This window comes from Mesoplodon densirostris, chromosome 4 (genome assembly GCF_025265405.1).
Source record: "Mesoplodon densirostris isolate mMesDen1 chromosome 4, mMesDen1 primary haplotype, whole genome shotgun sequence".
NCBI lineage: Eukaryota > Metazoa > Chordata > Mammalia > Artiodactyla > Ziphiidae > Mesoplodon > Mesoplodon densirostris.
In genome coordinates, this window is record NC_082664.1 from 111,764,198 (window position 1) to 111,781,477 (window position 17,280).

Consider the following 17,280-nt stretch of genomic DNA (forward strand, 5'->3'; position numbering starts at 1 on the left):
GTATTAGGGAGTGTTCTCATTTCATTCTTTTACATGTAGCTGTCCAGTTCTCCCAGCACCACTTATTGAAGAGACTGTCTTTTTTCCATTATATATCCTTGCCTCCTTTGTTATAGATTAGTTGACCACAAGTGTGTGGGTTTATCTCTGCACTTTCTATCTTGTTCCATTGATCTATATTTCTGTTTTTGTGCCAGTACCATATTGTCTTGATTACTGTAACTTTGTAATATAGTCTGAAGTCCGGAAGCCTGATTCCTCCAGCTCCGTTTTTTTCCCTCAAGACCGTTTTGGCTATTCAGTGTCTTTTTTGTCTCCATACAAATTTTAAGCTTTTTGTTCTAGTTCTGTAAAAAATGCCATTGGTAATTTGATAGAGATTGTGTTGAATCTGTAGATTGCTTTGGGTAGTATAGTCATTTTCACAGTATTGATTCTTCCAATACAAGAACACGGTATATCTCTCCATCTGTTTGTATCATCTTTAATTTCTTTCATCAGCATCTTATAGTTTTCTCCATACAGGTCTTTTGTCTCCCTAGATAGATTTATTCCTAGGTATTTTATTCTTTTTGTTGCAATGGTAAATAGTGTTTCCTAAATTTCTCTTTCAGATTTTTCATTATTAGTGTATAGGAATCCAAGAGATTTCTGTGCATTAATTTTGTATCCTGCTACTTTACCAAATTCATTGATTAGCTCTAGTAGTTTTCTGGTGGCATCTTTAGGATTCTCTATGTATAGTATAATGTCATTGCAAACAGTGACAGTTTTACTTCTTTTCTGATTTGTATTCCTTTTATTTCTGTTTCTTCTCTTATTGTCATGGCTAGGACTTCCAAAGCTATGTTGAATAATAGTGGCGAGAGTGGACATCCTTGTCTTGTTCCTGATCTTAGAGGAAATGCTTTCAGTTTTTTACCACTGAGAATGATGTTTGCTGTGGGTTTGTCATATATGGCCTTTATTATGTTGAGTTAGGTTCCCTCTATACCCACTTTCTGGAGAGTTTTTATCATAAATGGGTGTTGAATTTTGTCAGAAGCTTTTTCTGCATCTGTTGAGATGATCATATGTTTTTTTTTTCTTCAATTTGTTAATATGGTGTATCACATTGATTGATTTGCATATATTGAAGAATCCTTGCATCCCTGGGGTAAATCCCACTTGATCATGGTGTATGATCCTTTTAATGTGTTGTTGGTTTCTGTTTGTTAGTATTTTGTTGACGATTTTTGCATCTATATTCATCAGTGATATTGGTCTGTAATTTTCTTTCTTTGTAGCATCTTTGTCTCGTTTTGGTATCAGGGTGATGGTGGCCTCATAGAATGAGTTTGGGTATGTTCCTTCCTCGGCAATTTTTTGAAAGAGTTTGAGAAGGATAGGTGTTAGCTCTTCTGTAAATGTTTGATAGAATTCTCCTGTGAAGCCATTGGGCCCTGGGCTTTTGTTTGTTGGAAGATTTTTAATCACAGTTTCAGTTTCATTACTTGTGATTGGTCTGTTCATATTTTCTGTTTCTTCCTGGTTCAGTCCTGGAAGGTTATACCTTTCTAATGATTTGTCTGTTCCTTCCAGGTTGTCCATTTTATTGGCATAGAGTTGCTTGTAGTAGTCTCTTAGGATGCTTTGTATTTCTGCAGTGTCTGTTGTAACTTCTTCTTTTTATTATTTTTTTAACAGGATATTTTAATTTTAATTTATTTATTTTATTTTTGGCTGTGTTGGGTCTTTGTTGCTGTGCATGGATTTTTTCTTGTTGTGGCGAGTGAGGGCTACTCTTTGTTGGAGTGCACGGGCTTCTCATTATAGTGGCCTCTCCTGTTGTGGAGAACGGGCTCTAGGCGCGCAGTAGTTGTGGCACATGGGCTCAGTAGTTGTGGCGCACAGGCTTAGTTGCTCCACTGCATGGGGGATCTTCCCACCAGGGCTCGAACCCATGTCTCCTGCATTGACAGGTGGATTCCCAATCACTGTGCCACCAGGGAAGCCCTGTAACTTCTTTTTCATTTCTAATTTTAATGATTTGCATCCTCTCGCTCTTTTTCTTGATGAGTCTGGCTAGTGGTTTATCAATTTTGTTTATCTTCTCAAAGAACCAGCTTTTAGTTTTATTGATCTTTGCTATTGTTTTCTTTGTTTCTATTTCATTTATTTCTGCTCTGATCTTTCTGATTTCTTTCCTTCTGCTAACTTTGGGGTTTGTTTGTTCTTTCTCTAGATCTTTTAGGTGTAAGGTTAGATTGTTTATTTGAGATGTTTGTTATTTCTTGAGGTAGGATTGTATTGCTATTAAATTCCCTCTTAGAACTGCTTTTGCTGCATCCCATGGGTTTTGTATCATCGTGTTTTCATTGTCATTTGTCTTTAGGTATTTCTTGATTTCCTCTTTGATTTCTTCAGTGATTCTTGGTTATTTAGTAACGTATTGTTTAGCCTCCATGTTTCTGTGTTTTTTTTACATTTAGTAAATAATAATAATAATAATAGCTGAGAATTTAGTAAATCTGATTAAAAGCACCAAACCACAGATCCAATAACCTTAAATAGGTAAAGGGAGATTATACCTAGTCACACGACACTAAAATGCTGAAGACCAAAGAAGATAAAATCTTAAAAGGAAACTGAGAGTGTCACTGGCCAACTAGAACTAAAGAAAATCTAAATAGTGCTCTTCAAAGAGAAGGAAAAATGGCCCTGGTTCAGATGCAGGAAAGAATGAAGAGCAACAAAAAGGTAAATGTGAGGGCAAATGTAAATACATGGTGACTGTATTAAACAATAATAATGACGTCTCAGGGGATTTATAAACAGATATAATTATAACACATACCTATAAGAACATATAAGTTAAGAGAGAATAAAAAGATGTTAAAAGAAAAAGTCCTTGCATTGTCCAGGAAGAAGATAAAAATCAATTCATATTTATTAAATACTGATAAGTCAAAGATGCAAGCTGTAATCTCTAATACAACCACTAATATAAGAGTAAAGGAATGTATAACTTCCAACCCAACTGGAGAAAGAAAAATAAAACGCTCAATTGGGAATTCCCTGTCTGTACAGTGGTTAGGACTCGGAGCTTTCACTGTCAAGGGCCCAGGTTCGATCCCTGGTCAGAGAACTAAGATTCATGTGGCATGGCAAAAAACAACAACAACAAAAAAAACACCTCTCAATTAATCTAAAAGCAGGCGAAAATGGAGGAAAAGAGGAAAATGGTCCAGGCAGAACAAATAAAAGATGGAATCTTCACACTCAAATATACTTCCCAACAGTAACATTAAAAGTGAATCATGTAAAATCTTTTAGGGAAAATATAAAGATTGTCAGAATGAATTTTATTAAATACTCAACAATATGGTATTTGTAAGAAAAATACAGATACCAGAAAACAATGTGAAAGGATGAAAAATATATCTGACAAAGAGTAACAAAAAGAAAGCTAGTGTACCTGTATTAATCTTAGACAAGGTGATTTTGAATCAAAAAGCATATCTACATACAAAAAGGGTTAACTCAAAATGATAAAAAGTTCAATTCATAAGAAAATAAAAATAACTCTAAATAACATAACTTCAAAACAAATCCACAATCTTAATAGGGGGATTTTAACAATCCTTTCTCAGTATCTGATAGGACAGTCAAAAACCCAGAAGGTATAGAAAACTTGAACAGCACTATTAACAAACTTAACTGAATAGATATATACATATATATATATATAAAACACTGCACTCAGACTTCCCTGGTGGCTCAGTGGTTAAGAATCTGCATGCCAATGCAGGGGACGTGGGTTCAATCCCTGGTCCAGGAAGATCCCACATGCCATGGAGCAACTAAGCCCATGTGGCACAACTACCGAAGTCCTCGCACCTAGAGCCCATGCTCTGCAACAAGAGAAGTCTGAACACCACAATGAAGACCCAACACAGCCAATAAATAAATATAAAACACCGCACTCAACAACTGCAGAATACATCCTTTTCAAGTGCACACACAAAATTTACGAACATTAACCACTTTCTGAGCCGTAAAGCAAGTAACAAATCTCAAAAAAGTGAACATAGAATTCAAATAAACCAGAATACATAATAAAAAGAAAATGATTTTTAAAAAGACTGCTTGCTTTGAAATTATGGAATATAATTCTAAATAATCAATTGGTCAAAGAAAAAAGTCACAAGAGAAATTAAGACATGTATTTACCTAAATATTAAATACACTATGTATCAAAACTTGTGGGATGTGGGAACAGATGTATATGTATGACTGATTCACTTTGTTATAAAGCAGAAACTAATAAAAAATTTGTTACTCTTTCCCAGTGACAAATATGTCAGCCTTTCCCCCTCTCTCCTCTGTGTCTCTTACCCTCTCTTCTGTTACCTTTCAACCTCTAGTCTCCTTATTCTATTTTTTTCCTAACTTTTCTTCTAGTGTACTAATTTTCTCTTCAGCTTTACCAAATCTTCCATTGAATCAGTCATCAAGCTTGTAAATTTTTTTAAAGGTCTAGTTGGTTTTTTGTTTGTTTAATTTTTATTGAAATATAGTTGATTTACAATGTTGTATTAGTTTCAGGTATACAGCAAAGAGATTCAGTTATATGTGTGTGTGTATATATATATATATATATATATACACACACACACACACACACGTATATTCTTTTTTAGATTCTTTTCCATTATAGGTTATTGCATGATATTGAGTATAGTTCCCTGTCCCTGTCCTTGTTGGTTATCTATTTTATATATAGTAGTGTGTATATTTTAATCCCAAACTCCTAATTTGTCCCCCCCTTTCCCCTTTGGTAACCATAAGTTTGTTTTCTTTGTCTATGAGTCTCTTTCTGTTTTGTAAATAAGTTCATTTGTATCGTTTTTTTAGATTCCACGTATAAGTGGTATCATGTAGTATTTGTCTTTCTCTGTCTGACTTACTTCACTTGTATGATAATCTCCAGGTCCCTCCACGTTGCTGCAAATGGCATTATTTCATTCTTTGTAATATTCCGTTGTATGCATGTACCACATCTGCTTTATCCATTCATCTGTTGATGGACACTTAGGTTGCTTCCATGTCTTGGCTATTGTAAATAGTGCTGCTATGAACATTGGGGCACATGTATCTTTTTGAATTATGGTTTTCTCCAGATATATGCCCAGGAGTGGGATTGCTGGGTCATCTGGTAACTATTTTTAGTCTTTTAAGGAACCTCCAAACTGTTTTCCATAGTAGCTCCACCAGTTTACATTCTCACCCACAGTGTAGGAGGGTTCCCTTTTCTCCACATCCTCCAGCATTTATTATTTGTAGGCTTTTGATGATGGCCATTCTGCCTGGTATGAGGTGTTCGTTTGTTTAAATCTGTTAGGTCATTTTTTATAGTTTCTAGCTCTTCTAAGTGTCAGTCTGGTCAATCTTGTCTTTAGCTTCAGGATCATCGCAAGCATGGTAATTTAAAGTCCCTATAAGCCTGATCCTATTCTTGTTTTTGTTGGTTCTTATTGTATGATACCTTATCTTGTGTTGTGCTTGGTTATCTCTGAGTATGTGTCTGACATTGTACTTGGAAATTTATTTCTTATAAATAATTTGAGGACTAGGATTATATGTATTTTTTTAAATTAAATGAGGACTTTGTTTTGTTCATTATCTGGGAGTTTCTGCAATCTGGAATGACCTTAATCCAGTGCCAGTGGGTGATATTTTCTGGGCCACCCAGTTGACCATAAGCTGGGGAGCAGTTTGCACAAAGGCTCACTCTTACTTCTGGTTCTCTCTCTCTCTCTCTCCCTCTGGGGTGCCAGGCCCCAGTGAGTTCTATGGTAGCAGAATAATAGCTCCTCAGAGTTGCCCATGTCTTAATCCCCTGGACCGGGGAATATGTTGTGTTACATGACAAGGGGAAATTAAAGTTGCAAATGGAATTAAGGTGGTTAATCAGCTGTCCCTGAGGTGGGGATAATATCACTAATTATCCTGAACTATTGAGTCAGTCTCCTAGTAATTACAGGGACCCTTAGAAGTGAAAGAGGAGGCAGGACAGTGAATGTCAGATGCAGCGTGAGAAAGACTCCATCCCCAGGTGCTGACTTTGAAAATGGAAGGAAGCTGTGAGTGAAGGAATGGGAAGGGCCTCGAGAAGCTGGAAGAGGTAAAGCAGTGGATTTTCTCCTAGAGCCTCCAGAAGGAACACAGCAACATAGCCCTCTAGATACCTTGGTTTTAGCTCAGTGAGGCCCCTTTCCAACTTCTGACCTCCAGACCTGGAATATAGCACATGTGTTACAGCAGAGGGAGGAAACTGGCTCAGGTCCTGCACTCACCACTGGTCTCATTGGCTCCACTCATTTCTCTACTACCTCTTTTACAGACCAGAGACTCCCTGAAGGAAAAAGAGGCCCCAAAGATCAGTCCCAACTCTCCAGATTTTTTGTCTTTTCTAGATTTAATTCTACTTCACCTTCTTGTTAAATCTCTGATACCTTTGGGCAGTCATTTTTAATATTTTGTCCTGTGTTTCTATTTGCCCCCAGCTGGACATTTGGTCCAAATTGCCTATCTTTCAAGCTGGGCATTTTTTTTCTGTCTCTTGAATTCCAATGAGTGAACTAGTCTGGTTGTGCTTTAGAATTCTACTTTCCTGCTGCCCTTTTGGTTATTTCCCAGGTTAGTGCAGGGACTCCTTAGCTGACCTCTTTTTGTATCCTCCATCCTGATTTTCTTCTAATACCAGCAGTATGACTCTCTCCTACATGGTTACCCTTGGGAGCTGCCCTCAGAATCCACTTGGTTATAAATGCACCCCAGGTTTCAGTTCCCTTCAAGCCACCTTGTGAGAGGTGGGTGCCTTTTTTCCAGCTGGGCTGTCTGCTCAGTGATCTCCAAAACGGGACAGGTTCACACTGCGCTGCCTGGTCTGTGCCTACACGTCACACATCACCTTTGGTGATGAAAGGGACTGGAGGCCTGTGGTTGGTGTGAATGAAAAATATCACCTGCTATATCAGTAAAAAAAAGGATGTTGCAGCCATCAAGCCATCACCTTAGGGACAGTGAGCCCTGAGCGAACTCAGGATGGAAACAGTGTTTGCCTTGAAGCCACTCTCACCCTCACGCCAACAACAGCCTGCCTGAAGAAACTCAGGATGAGAAAGCACAGGCTACTTGGCCCCAGATAGCTGAGATGCATGTCAAAGGAATGATTTCATTGAGCACAGACTCTTGCATCTTTCCCATACAGAGAAAAGCACCGAATTCCTTAACTTGATATATCTGGTTTTCTTTAATCAACGTAATCTTTTGATGTTCCGACTACCTGGTCTTTTGTTGCAAAAACTACTATATATCTTGGCCACCCCACCCCACCTCTTCAGAATAGTTCTTCAGTGTTATCTGAGATGCTGTGTCCTGGTCGTGAAGTGTTCAGAATGTACGCGGAATAAAACACAGCTCTCAACTTTTAGGTTGTGCATGTTTTTCAGTCGACATTGGGAAGCAGACAGGCTGGCCTGTCACCTGGCAGAGCAGATCATTTCAGCAGCACAGATCCAGACGTGTTTTATGCAGTGGCACCGTGTTGGATTAAGTACAGATTCTTTAAGAGGGCTATTTTAAAGAACGGCCCTTATTTAGGTTTCGAAGTTGGTTTTCTATAAAAACAACTCTATTGCTTAACTGTCTGAAGGCATAGCCAGCTCTTAGATACTCTTTACACATTTGATTTAAAAAAAAAAAAAAGGGCAGCTCTGCTGGCAGTCACAGCCTACAGAGGCAGCATGGAGCATTTGTAGTGAGAGGGAAAGAAAGCCTTTTAATTTTGAGAATTCAGGCTCAAACCCAGCACTCTGAGCCTTTGTACTTGGCCACCATCTAAACTAAAACTTTGAGGCTTTTTGACTGTGAACCAGCAAGGAGACAAGGGAACAAAGGAGGAAAAGGTAGGGAAGGAAGGGAGGGCTGGCGTGTGCATTTTTAAGTCAGATTTAACAAATGAAAGCCTGACTTTCTACCTTCACACAAAAGGAAGTCTAGTGCAGGTACTTGTGGCAGGAAAATTTGCAATTGGAAAAAGAAGGCCTCAGCCCAGACACCCCTCGATCAGGTCTCTATCAGCTGTCAAAGACGCTGAGCTTCGGAAGCCTCCTGTGAGGCCCGCTGAGGCCCTGATGCCTGTCTGCTCTCCCTGTCAGCTTTGTTTTCCCTGGAGACGCTGATGGATCAGGAGCCGGTGTGGCACTCAGAAAAATCGCCACATTCTGGACTGCCTGCCGTCCAGGGCCCTGTCACCAGCTGCTGTGCCAGCCTCCTTATGCACTTATGAATCTAGAACGTGTTAAATGATAGTGAAACTCCTGCAATTGTAGATTAGTTGCTTAAATGTGTTTTGTGATAACTTCTGTTCTATTTCTGTTTGTATTGGGCATAAACTCCCAGTGTTACACTGAACTATGAAACCAACTGGAGAGAAGATTCTTTGGTTGAAGACTCCTTATACATTTGGCTTCTGCTGCCCCCAGGACCAGAGTGCCTTTGGTTTCATTCAGGTTTTTAGTTATTTAATAAAAATGGATTGATCAGGGGACACCCTGCCATGTGCCAGGGGACACCGTGGTAGATGATTTCTTTCCCATTTCAGGGTAACTGACTGAAAATATTGATTTGGCAATCTAATCTTTGCAGTAAATAAGTAAATTCATTCATTCATTCCCTCATTCAGTATTGGGCCGTCTGCCCTCTTTTGAATGCCCACAGCACTGACAGGCGTGTAGTAAATACAAATTGTACTAAAAACGGAAAATAAGAGTTGGGGTAGTTATTCCATGCATTTGGGTTAAATGCTTGGCCTAATTTAATGCAGGTATTAAATAAATAAATAAGCAGCCAGATTAGAGGCTATGAAGAAATCATTTGATATTGCTACCCTCACACTTGTAAAAGAGGGACTGTGCTTTCTGGAACACAGAGAGGCCCTACCAGGCCCCCTGGCAGCCCCATCTGCCTTAGCATCAGGTGGGGAGTGCCTGGGAATCAAGGGGTCCAGGCCTCCAAGGGCTCAGCATGGAGCTCTGGGTCTATTCGGGAGCTTGTGGTACATGAGATCCTTGAGGAATAAGGATCTGTCACCCCTGGGTCATGTGTGCACCAGACCCTGTGCTGGTCTTGAGGAAACAGAAGTCCTGTCCTCAGAGAATCTGAGGTCTAGGGAAGGAGCAATGTGTGTGGGGGCCATGCAAGCTCGGAGTAGCAGTACCCGCCTGCCCAACCTAAGGCAGGGGGCTGTCCACATCCTGAAGTGCAGGGGGTGGTTAGCCAGGTGGAGTCAGGTGGGAGGGCAAAGGAAGCCATGTGGAAAGGTGTGGGCCTCTCCAAGGCACCAGAGTGCAGGAACAGGTGCCAGGAGAGATGGGGGCAGCCAACAGGGTCACCTCTGGGACCCCTGGGCAGAGCCTGGCTGCTGTATGGAGGTACAGGTCTCATTCCATAGTTCAGCAGCCGAAGTAGGGTGATCAGCCTTCGAAGGCCACTGTGGGGCAGTGATGTTGAGGCTGGAACCCTGAGTCTCTTGTGTGGAGGAGATCATGACAGACCACAGGACACAAAGGGCGTCTTCAGGATGGGGGTCCCAGAGGCAGAGAATAGAAGGAGCTCATGTGTGCCCAGGTCTGGCCGCTGGTGCAGGAGGTGGTGTTGCCAGGCTCTGTGGGTCCTCTAACCAGCCTCCTTTGGGACCCAGAGACCAAGACAACACAGCCTCACTCTGAAGTCTCCACGGGGAGATCCAGGTGGGGTTCCTGCTGGCAGCACCTGCTTGTCCCATTGGCAAAGCAATGTAAACTGGTTTATGTAACATTTTAATTTTTTAAAATTATTTTTTAATTTTTAAAATATATTTATTTATTTTTGGCTGCATTGGGTCTTTGTTGCTGCGTGGGCTTTCTCTAGTCACAGCGAGCAGGGCCTACTCTTCGTTGCGGTGCGGGGGCTTCTCGTTACAGTGGCTTCTCTTCTTGCGGAGCATGGGCTCTAGGTGCGCGGGCTTCAGTAGTTGTGGCACACGGACTCAGTAGTTGTGGCTTGCGGGCTCAGTAGTTGTGGCTAGCGGCTCTAGAGTGCAGGCTCAGTAGTTGTGGCACACAGGCTTAGTTGCTCCGCAGCATGTGGGATCTTCCTGGACCAGGGCTTGAACCCTTGTCCCCTGTATTGGCAGGCTGATTCTTAACCACTGCACCACCAGGGAATTCCTATGTAAACTTTTTTATGATAAAAAATAATGTGTCTGCTTTAATGGACTATAAATGGCCTTTTTCAGACATCACTGCTTCTGTTTTAGGATAGACGAAGTCCACTTTTGCTTTTCCAGAGTATTTATTAGTCATTCATTTAATGCAGTGGTCCCCAACCCCCAGGCCGTGGACCAGTAATGGTCCAAAGCCTGAACCATCCCCCACCCAACCCCACCCTACCCCCATCCATGGAAAAATCATCTTCCATGAAACCAGCCCCTGGTGCCAAAAGGGTTGGGGACCACTAATTTAATGCAAACGTGAAACACAAGATTGATAACAGAATTTTGCATAGCAAAGGAAACCATAACAAGATGAAAAGACAACCCTCAGAATGGGAGAAAATATTTGCAAAGGAAGCAACAGACAAAAGATTAATCTCCAAAATATACAAACAGCTCGCGGAACTCAATATCAAAAAAACAAACAACCCAATTAAAAAATGGGTGGAAGACCTAAATAGACATTTCACCGAAGAAGACATACAGATGGTCAAGAGGCACATGAAAAGATGCTCAGCATCACTAATTATTAGAGAAATGCCAATCAAAACTGCAGTGAGGTATATCACCTCACACCGGTCATAATGGCCATCATCAAAAAATCTACAAACAATAAATGCTGGACAGGGTGTGGAGAAAAGGGAACCCCCTCATACACTGTTGGTGGGAATGTAAATTGATACAACCACTATGGAAAACAGTCTGGAGGTTCCTTAAAAAACTAAAAATAGAACCACCATAGGATGCAGCAATCCCAATACTGGGCATATATCCTCAGAAAACCATAATTCAAAAGGACACATGTACCCGAGTGTTCATTGCAGCACTATTTACAATAGCCAGGACATGGAAACAATCTAAATGTCCATTGACAGGTGAATGGATAAAGAAGTTGTGGTACATACATACAATGGAATATTACTCAGCCACGAAAAGAAACGTAACTGGGTCATTTGTAGAGATGTGGATGGACCTAGAGACTGTCATACAGAGTGAAGTAAGTCAGAAAGAGAAAAACAAATATCGTTTATTAACACATATATGTGGAATCTAGAAAAATGGTACAGATGAACCTATTTGTAGGGCAGGAATAGAGATGTAGATGTAGAGCACGGACATGTGGACACAGGAGGGGAAGGAGAGGGTGGGATGAATTGGAAGATCAGGATTGACATACATACACTACCATGTGTAAAATAGATACCTAGTGGGAACATGCTGTAAAGCACAGGAAGCTCAGGTTGGTGCTTTGTGACGACCTAAGGGGGTGGGATGGGGGTGCGTGGGAGGGAGGTCCATAAGGAAGGGGATATAGGTATACATATAACTGATTCACTTCATTGTACAGCAGAAACTAACACAACATTGTAAAGCATTTATACTCCAATTTAAAAAAAAAAGAATCTTCCTGGTGAATCAAACATTCATTCAGCGACTGGTCTGGGCACTGCATTCGATACCAGACTCCCCTGTGTGGTTGAACCAGGGACATGGCACCTGCGCAGGTAGCTGTTCTACCTGAGAGGGTGCCAAGTGCCAGGAGGATGTGGGAACTGGGCATCTGTGGAGGGAAGAAGGAGGGACCACAATCTGGGGTGACTTGGCTCACAAGGTTCTCAGCTGCCACAGTTTCTAGAGAAATACAAGTTCAAAGGCAGGGCCCAGGGCTCTCCCCTGTGTCACCACCCTGCCTCTTCTTTTCCACCTACCTGATGAGGTCAAATCACTTCATCCAAAGAAGCTTGAGAAATGTTTGCAGCAGAAACCATGTGCATTTTATTGCCAGTAAGGTGCTTGTTTGGACATGCAGGCTCTGCAGTGAATGATGTCAGCTGCACTTGGCCCAAGATGCCGGGTGTGCTGTGACCAAGCTGCAGAGAGTGGGTGGCACGGCTGAAGGCCTGCCGGTGTGAAGGTATCCTCGTGGATCATGCTGCTTCTGCAGCGCCTTCCAGCGCCTGCAGCGCCATTGCAGGTGGAGGGGTGGGGGTGGAGTTAGAATCACCTCTGCATTCATGGAACTGTGAATTCACAGGGCTCCGGAGATCTTGGAGAGGCAAGTCTAAATGCCAAGAGGTCTGCATTTCTTTTTTCTTTTTTTTTTGTGGTATGCGGGCCTCTCACTGTTGTGGCCTCTCCCGTTGTGGAGCACAGGCTCCGGAGTGCAGGCTCAGCGGCCATGGCTCACGGGCCCAGCTGCTCTGCGGCATGTGGGATCTTCCCGGACCAGGGCACGAACCCGTGTCCCCTGCATCGGCAGGCAGACTCTTAACCACTGCGCCACCAGGGAAGCCCAGAGGTCTGCATTTCTTTTTTTTTTTTTTTTTTTTTTTTGCGGTACGCGGGCTTCTCACTGTTGTGGCCTCTCCCGTTGCGGAGCACAGGCTCCGGACGCACAGGCTCAGCGGCCATGGCTCACGGGCCCAGCCACTCCGCGGCATGTGGGATCTTCCCAGACTGGGGCACGAACCCATGTCCCCTGCATCGGCAGGCGGACTCTCAACCACTGCGCCACCAGGGAAGCCCAGGTCTGCATTTCTTTTTTTTTTTTTTTTTTTTTTTTTTTGTGGTATGCGGGCCTCTCACTGTTGTGGCCTCCCCCGTTGCGGAGCACAGGCTCCGGACGCGCAGGCTCCGGACGCGCAGGCTCAGCGGCCATGGCTCACGGGCCCAGCCGCTCCGCGGCATTTGGGATCCTCCCAGACCGGGGCACGAACCCGTATCCCCTGCATCGGCAGGCGGACTCTCAACCACTTGCGCCACCAGGGAGGCCCAGGTCTGCATTTCTTAATCAGAAGAACTAGGAGTAAATCCCAGGGCTCCTGATTTTTTTACTCCGGTTTTGGGTGAACCGTGCTAACTACATCCAGGGGCATTGCTGAAGATGGGAAGGGGGTACATTTAATTGACGCAGGTTTTTGAAAACATTCAAACGTTGACATGTTTGTTTCCTTGGTAATTTCTGTGGAACCAATTGTACACCTTCTGGCTTATACATACGTCATCTTTTCTTATTAATGCAAGATAGTCTCGGTGAGGTCGGCGGCTGAGCTGGATGACTGAGAGGCCAAGGAGCTTCCCTCACTTGCTCCAAGGTCTCTTGACCTTGGGCATGGTCCTTAATTATCCCACATTAAAGGTAATTTGAAAACCAACCTCATTGTGGTGTTGTGAGCGGTGGTGAACAGCATTGTGTTAAGACACAATGCCTGGCATTAGGTGACCTATAAAACATTGTAGCTGTAATTGATGATTATGCTATAGATATTGGTACAGAGGTGCCCTTGGGTGAGTTAAGCATGAGGCTCTCTGTATTTGTGCTGAAATTCCTGGATCTCTGAGCTAGGTGCTACTTGATTATTCATGTTTCTTCACAGTCAATTCTCAATGCTTGTTTATATTTGCTTTCTTTAAGCTTTTTTTTGTGGTAAAATACACATAACAACAAAATTTACCATTTTAACCCTTATTTGTTGTTTGTTTTTTTTTTAGGTAGAGTCTCTTTATTGCTTTGAACTTTTCTTTTTTTTTTTTTTTTTTGGCTCTCTGTGCGGCTTGCAGTATCTTAGTTCCCTGGCCAGGGATTGAACCTGGGCCCTCGCCAGTGAAAGCGCAGAGAGAAAGTGTAGAGTCCTAACCACTGGACCACCAGGGAGTTCCCCATTTTAACTTTTTTTTAAATGTACAGTTCTGTGACATTAAGTACATTCACATTCTTGTGCAACAGTCACCACCATCCATCTCCAGAACTTTTTCACCTTCCCCAACTTTGTGTCTGCTTTTTCAAAAAATGGAGTTAGCATGCTTGGGATGGAAGGGTAGACTGGACCTTCTCTCCATGCTCTGGTGCCAGATCAACAGAAGGTTGGCTGTTGGATGACTTGGGCACTACCTTGAGGCCAGTTTGGCATGAAGGAGATGGGTAGATGAATAAATATATTTCTTAAATGGAGTTATTAAGAGATTGCCAATTACGTTGGAAACAAGGTAAGTAGAATTTCCTCATCCAAAATGTGTGCTCTGGACATGAAACCCTTTTTAAACGGAAAACTTGGAGATGGTCTCTGTATTAGTTTGTTAGGACTAGGAGTGGCCCAAACAACAAATTTATTTTCTCACAGTGCTGGAGGCTGCAGAGTCCAAGATCAGGGTGTCCACAGGGTTGCTGTCTTTGAAGCCCCTCTCCTTGGCTTGTAGATGGGTGTCTCTTCCCTTTTTCTTTTCACAGTCTTCCCTCAGTTTGTGTCTGTGTCCAAATTCCCTCTTCTTATAAGTACACCAAGCAGATTGTATGAGGGCTAACCTTGATCACATTTTACCATAATTATCTTTGTAAAGACCCTATATCCAAATACACTCACATTCTGAGGTACTGGGGGTTAGGACTTCAACGTATGGATTCTGGGGGTGGGGTAAGGAGACACAGTTTAACCCATAACAGTCTCTCAAAATCCCTCCAGCTCTAAAAATCCTCCCCAGTTCCAGACAAAGCAGACGAGGCCAGGCATCCCATGCCCTGGGGATGCACATTCCCCAAGGCACATGGTTATTAGTAGAACGTTACAAATGCAGCTCTGAAGCCCCAGAGACAGAATGTTCTACCGTTTCTGAGCCATGCACATTACATTTTTCTTAGAGAGAAAGAATCATAAACAGAGACAGAGTATTTTAAGTCTACCCTCCCTGTCTGCCAAGAATAACCCTGGTGTGCTGCAGAACTCCCTCCCTCATGGCCGTCCTGGGCACTGTATCTGCAGATGTCTGCTCTGGAAAAGTCAGCCAACTGGCTTCAAGAGAAGCACAAGGCTTGAAATAAACACCGCTTCTCCAAGCATAGCGTTACTCTGGAACAGAGCCAGAGGCCATTTCAGTCCACGGAGAGAGGGGCCGATGGCTAATGAAACTTCAGGAAGAGCCTTTTAAAATGGCACTTTCCTTTCAGCTACTGAATTGAGCTACTACTATGTAGTGAGTTCTTTTAATGTACATGCTATACGGGAAAACAGGACGGACTTTTGAGTCCCATATCCTGTCCCAGGGAGGGCATTGTTGTGATGGAGTAATAGTTATATGGGTGGGTGTCAACAATGTTTATGGCATTCCTTTGATTTTTAACCAGTTGCACTTTTTTTGTGACACTATGCTTGCGTGAGCAAAGACAGGTTCCCCCCCCCTTTTTTTTAAACCACGTGTGACACTTATGGAGAAAAGAGAGTGGCCAGCCTGATCAAAGCAAGCTGATTTTTAAAAACACATAAATGTACTCAGCTGTTTACACTGAAGACGTATTCCCGGTATTTCTCTCCTCCCTCCCTACCACCCCCCTCCTCTCACCCCTTCCCTCTCCCCACTCCTCATCTCTCCACGCAAGCCAGGCCTTGCTGCATCTATCAATGCCAAATACTAAGTGAAGGACTTTTTTTGTGGTGAGCTGTCATTTTTTCATCAAGCAGAATAATAAAGAAATTGTTGGCTGACACATTGATTATTTAACTGTTTTTCCCCAGATATCTGTGAAGAATTTTTAGCGCACATTGAGGAAGTGATATTTTTATTCTAAGTTCCTATTTTCCAGATGGAATCTGCTTCTCTAAATCTGTATAGAAAGTTGGAAAGTGCTGGTCTGTCTCAAGAAACTCACTCATTCCTTCCCGTCACTAGTGGCTTCCCTCTTATACCATATGTGCTTAATTTGCATTAGAGCTACAGTTCTATGGGCTCACTGTCATTCACTGTAAAAACAAAGATGCACAGGCCAAGCGCTCTGTGTGTGGTGTGTATGTGTGTGTGTGAGAGAGAGACTCTGCACAGGTTACAAGGAAGAGTCCTTCTTCATGAAATGTTCCTGCTGTGGGTGGGAGACAGAGAGGCAAGTGCCTTTTAGATGGACAGGCTGAGTCCAGATCTCTCTAATGTGTATGCGCTATTATTTTAGGTCTCCGAATTCAATCCTTTGACGTTCACCAGCGTAATCGAGTGTGAGAAGCCCAACAACGACCTGACTAGGTTTCATGGGTGCATGTGAGTATCAGACCTCGCCTGGGCTTCCCCTTCTGTTTGACAAACTATATGTACATATGCGGTCAACCCTTGAGCAACATGGGTTGGGGGATGCCAACCCCCACCCAGTTGAAAATTCACATGGTCAGTGTCGATGGGGGGTTGGTTCCGGGACCTGCCGGGGATACCAGAATCCATGGATGCTCAAGCCCCACAGTCTGCCCTCTGGATGTGCGATTCTGCATTCATGGATTCAGCCAATCTCGGATGGTGTAATACTGTGTTTATTGAAAAAAAACCTGTGAATAAGTGGAACTGCACAGCTCAAACCCATGTTGTTCAATGGTCCACTTTGTATAGTATAGTACAGTACTATATATATATATATATTCTTTGCCACTTGGTGCAGCCTTTGAGGAATGTTGCCCTGCACCTGAGCTCATGGGGCTGCTTGGTAAGAGCCTGTCAGCAGTAGAAGTTTGTCAGATCCCCTCCCTCTAGCAGCCAGAGAAGGTGGGGACGTGGGAAACAAGTTTGACTACATGTGGCCCCATAAATGTAAGCACAGGCCCCAGGCAGGAGGAGCCTGCCTGGAAGTTCATTCCTTCATTCATGCACTCAGCCATTGAACAAGTATTTGCTGAGCACCTACTGTGTGCTAGGCTCTTTTCAAGGCTCTGGGGATAACACAGTGAACTGAATAGAAAAGAAATGCCTGCCTTCATGTTTATTTCACTCTAGTTAGAGCGACAGTAAACAAAACAAGAAGTCCTAGAACATGTTAAGTTGTCCAGCTCCTTGCTCCAAAACAGAGAGACAAGAAACGTAGATGAATGACATTGGATTGGCCATCTGTTGGTCCTTGTTGAAGCTGGGCTGGGGGTCCATGGGAAGTATGGACTGGTATCTCTGCTTCTGTGAATGGTTGGAAATTACCATAATCGTGTTAATAGTTGTGCACGACTTGGCTGGGCAGTGTG

The 17,280-nt window shown here is 42.8% G+C and overlaps 1 protein-coding gene across 1 annotated transcript in view; it reads left to right on the forward strand.

Annotated features, from left to right (window-relative positions):
• The window catches only part of ATP10A (ATPase phospholipid transporting 10A (putative)), a 177,350-nt gene that overhangs the window by 102,076 nt on the left and 57,994 nt on the right, over positions 1 to 17,280 (forward strand). Inside the window, 1 exon segment of the mRNA XM_060096925.1 lies at positions 16,236 to 16,321. Within this exon segment, the coding sequence (XP_059952908.1) occupies positions 16,236 to 16,321 (86 nt within the window).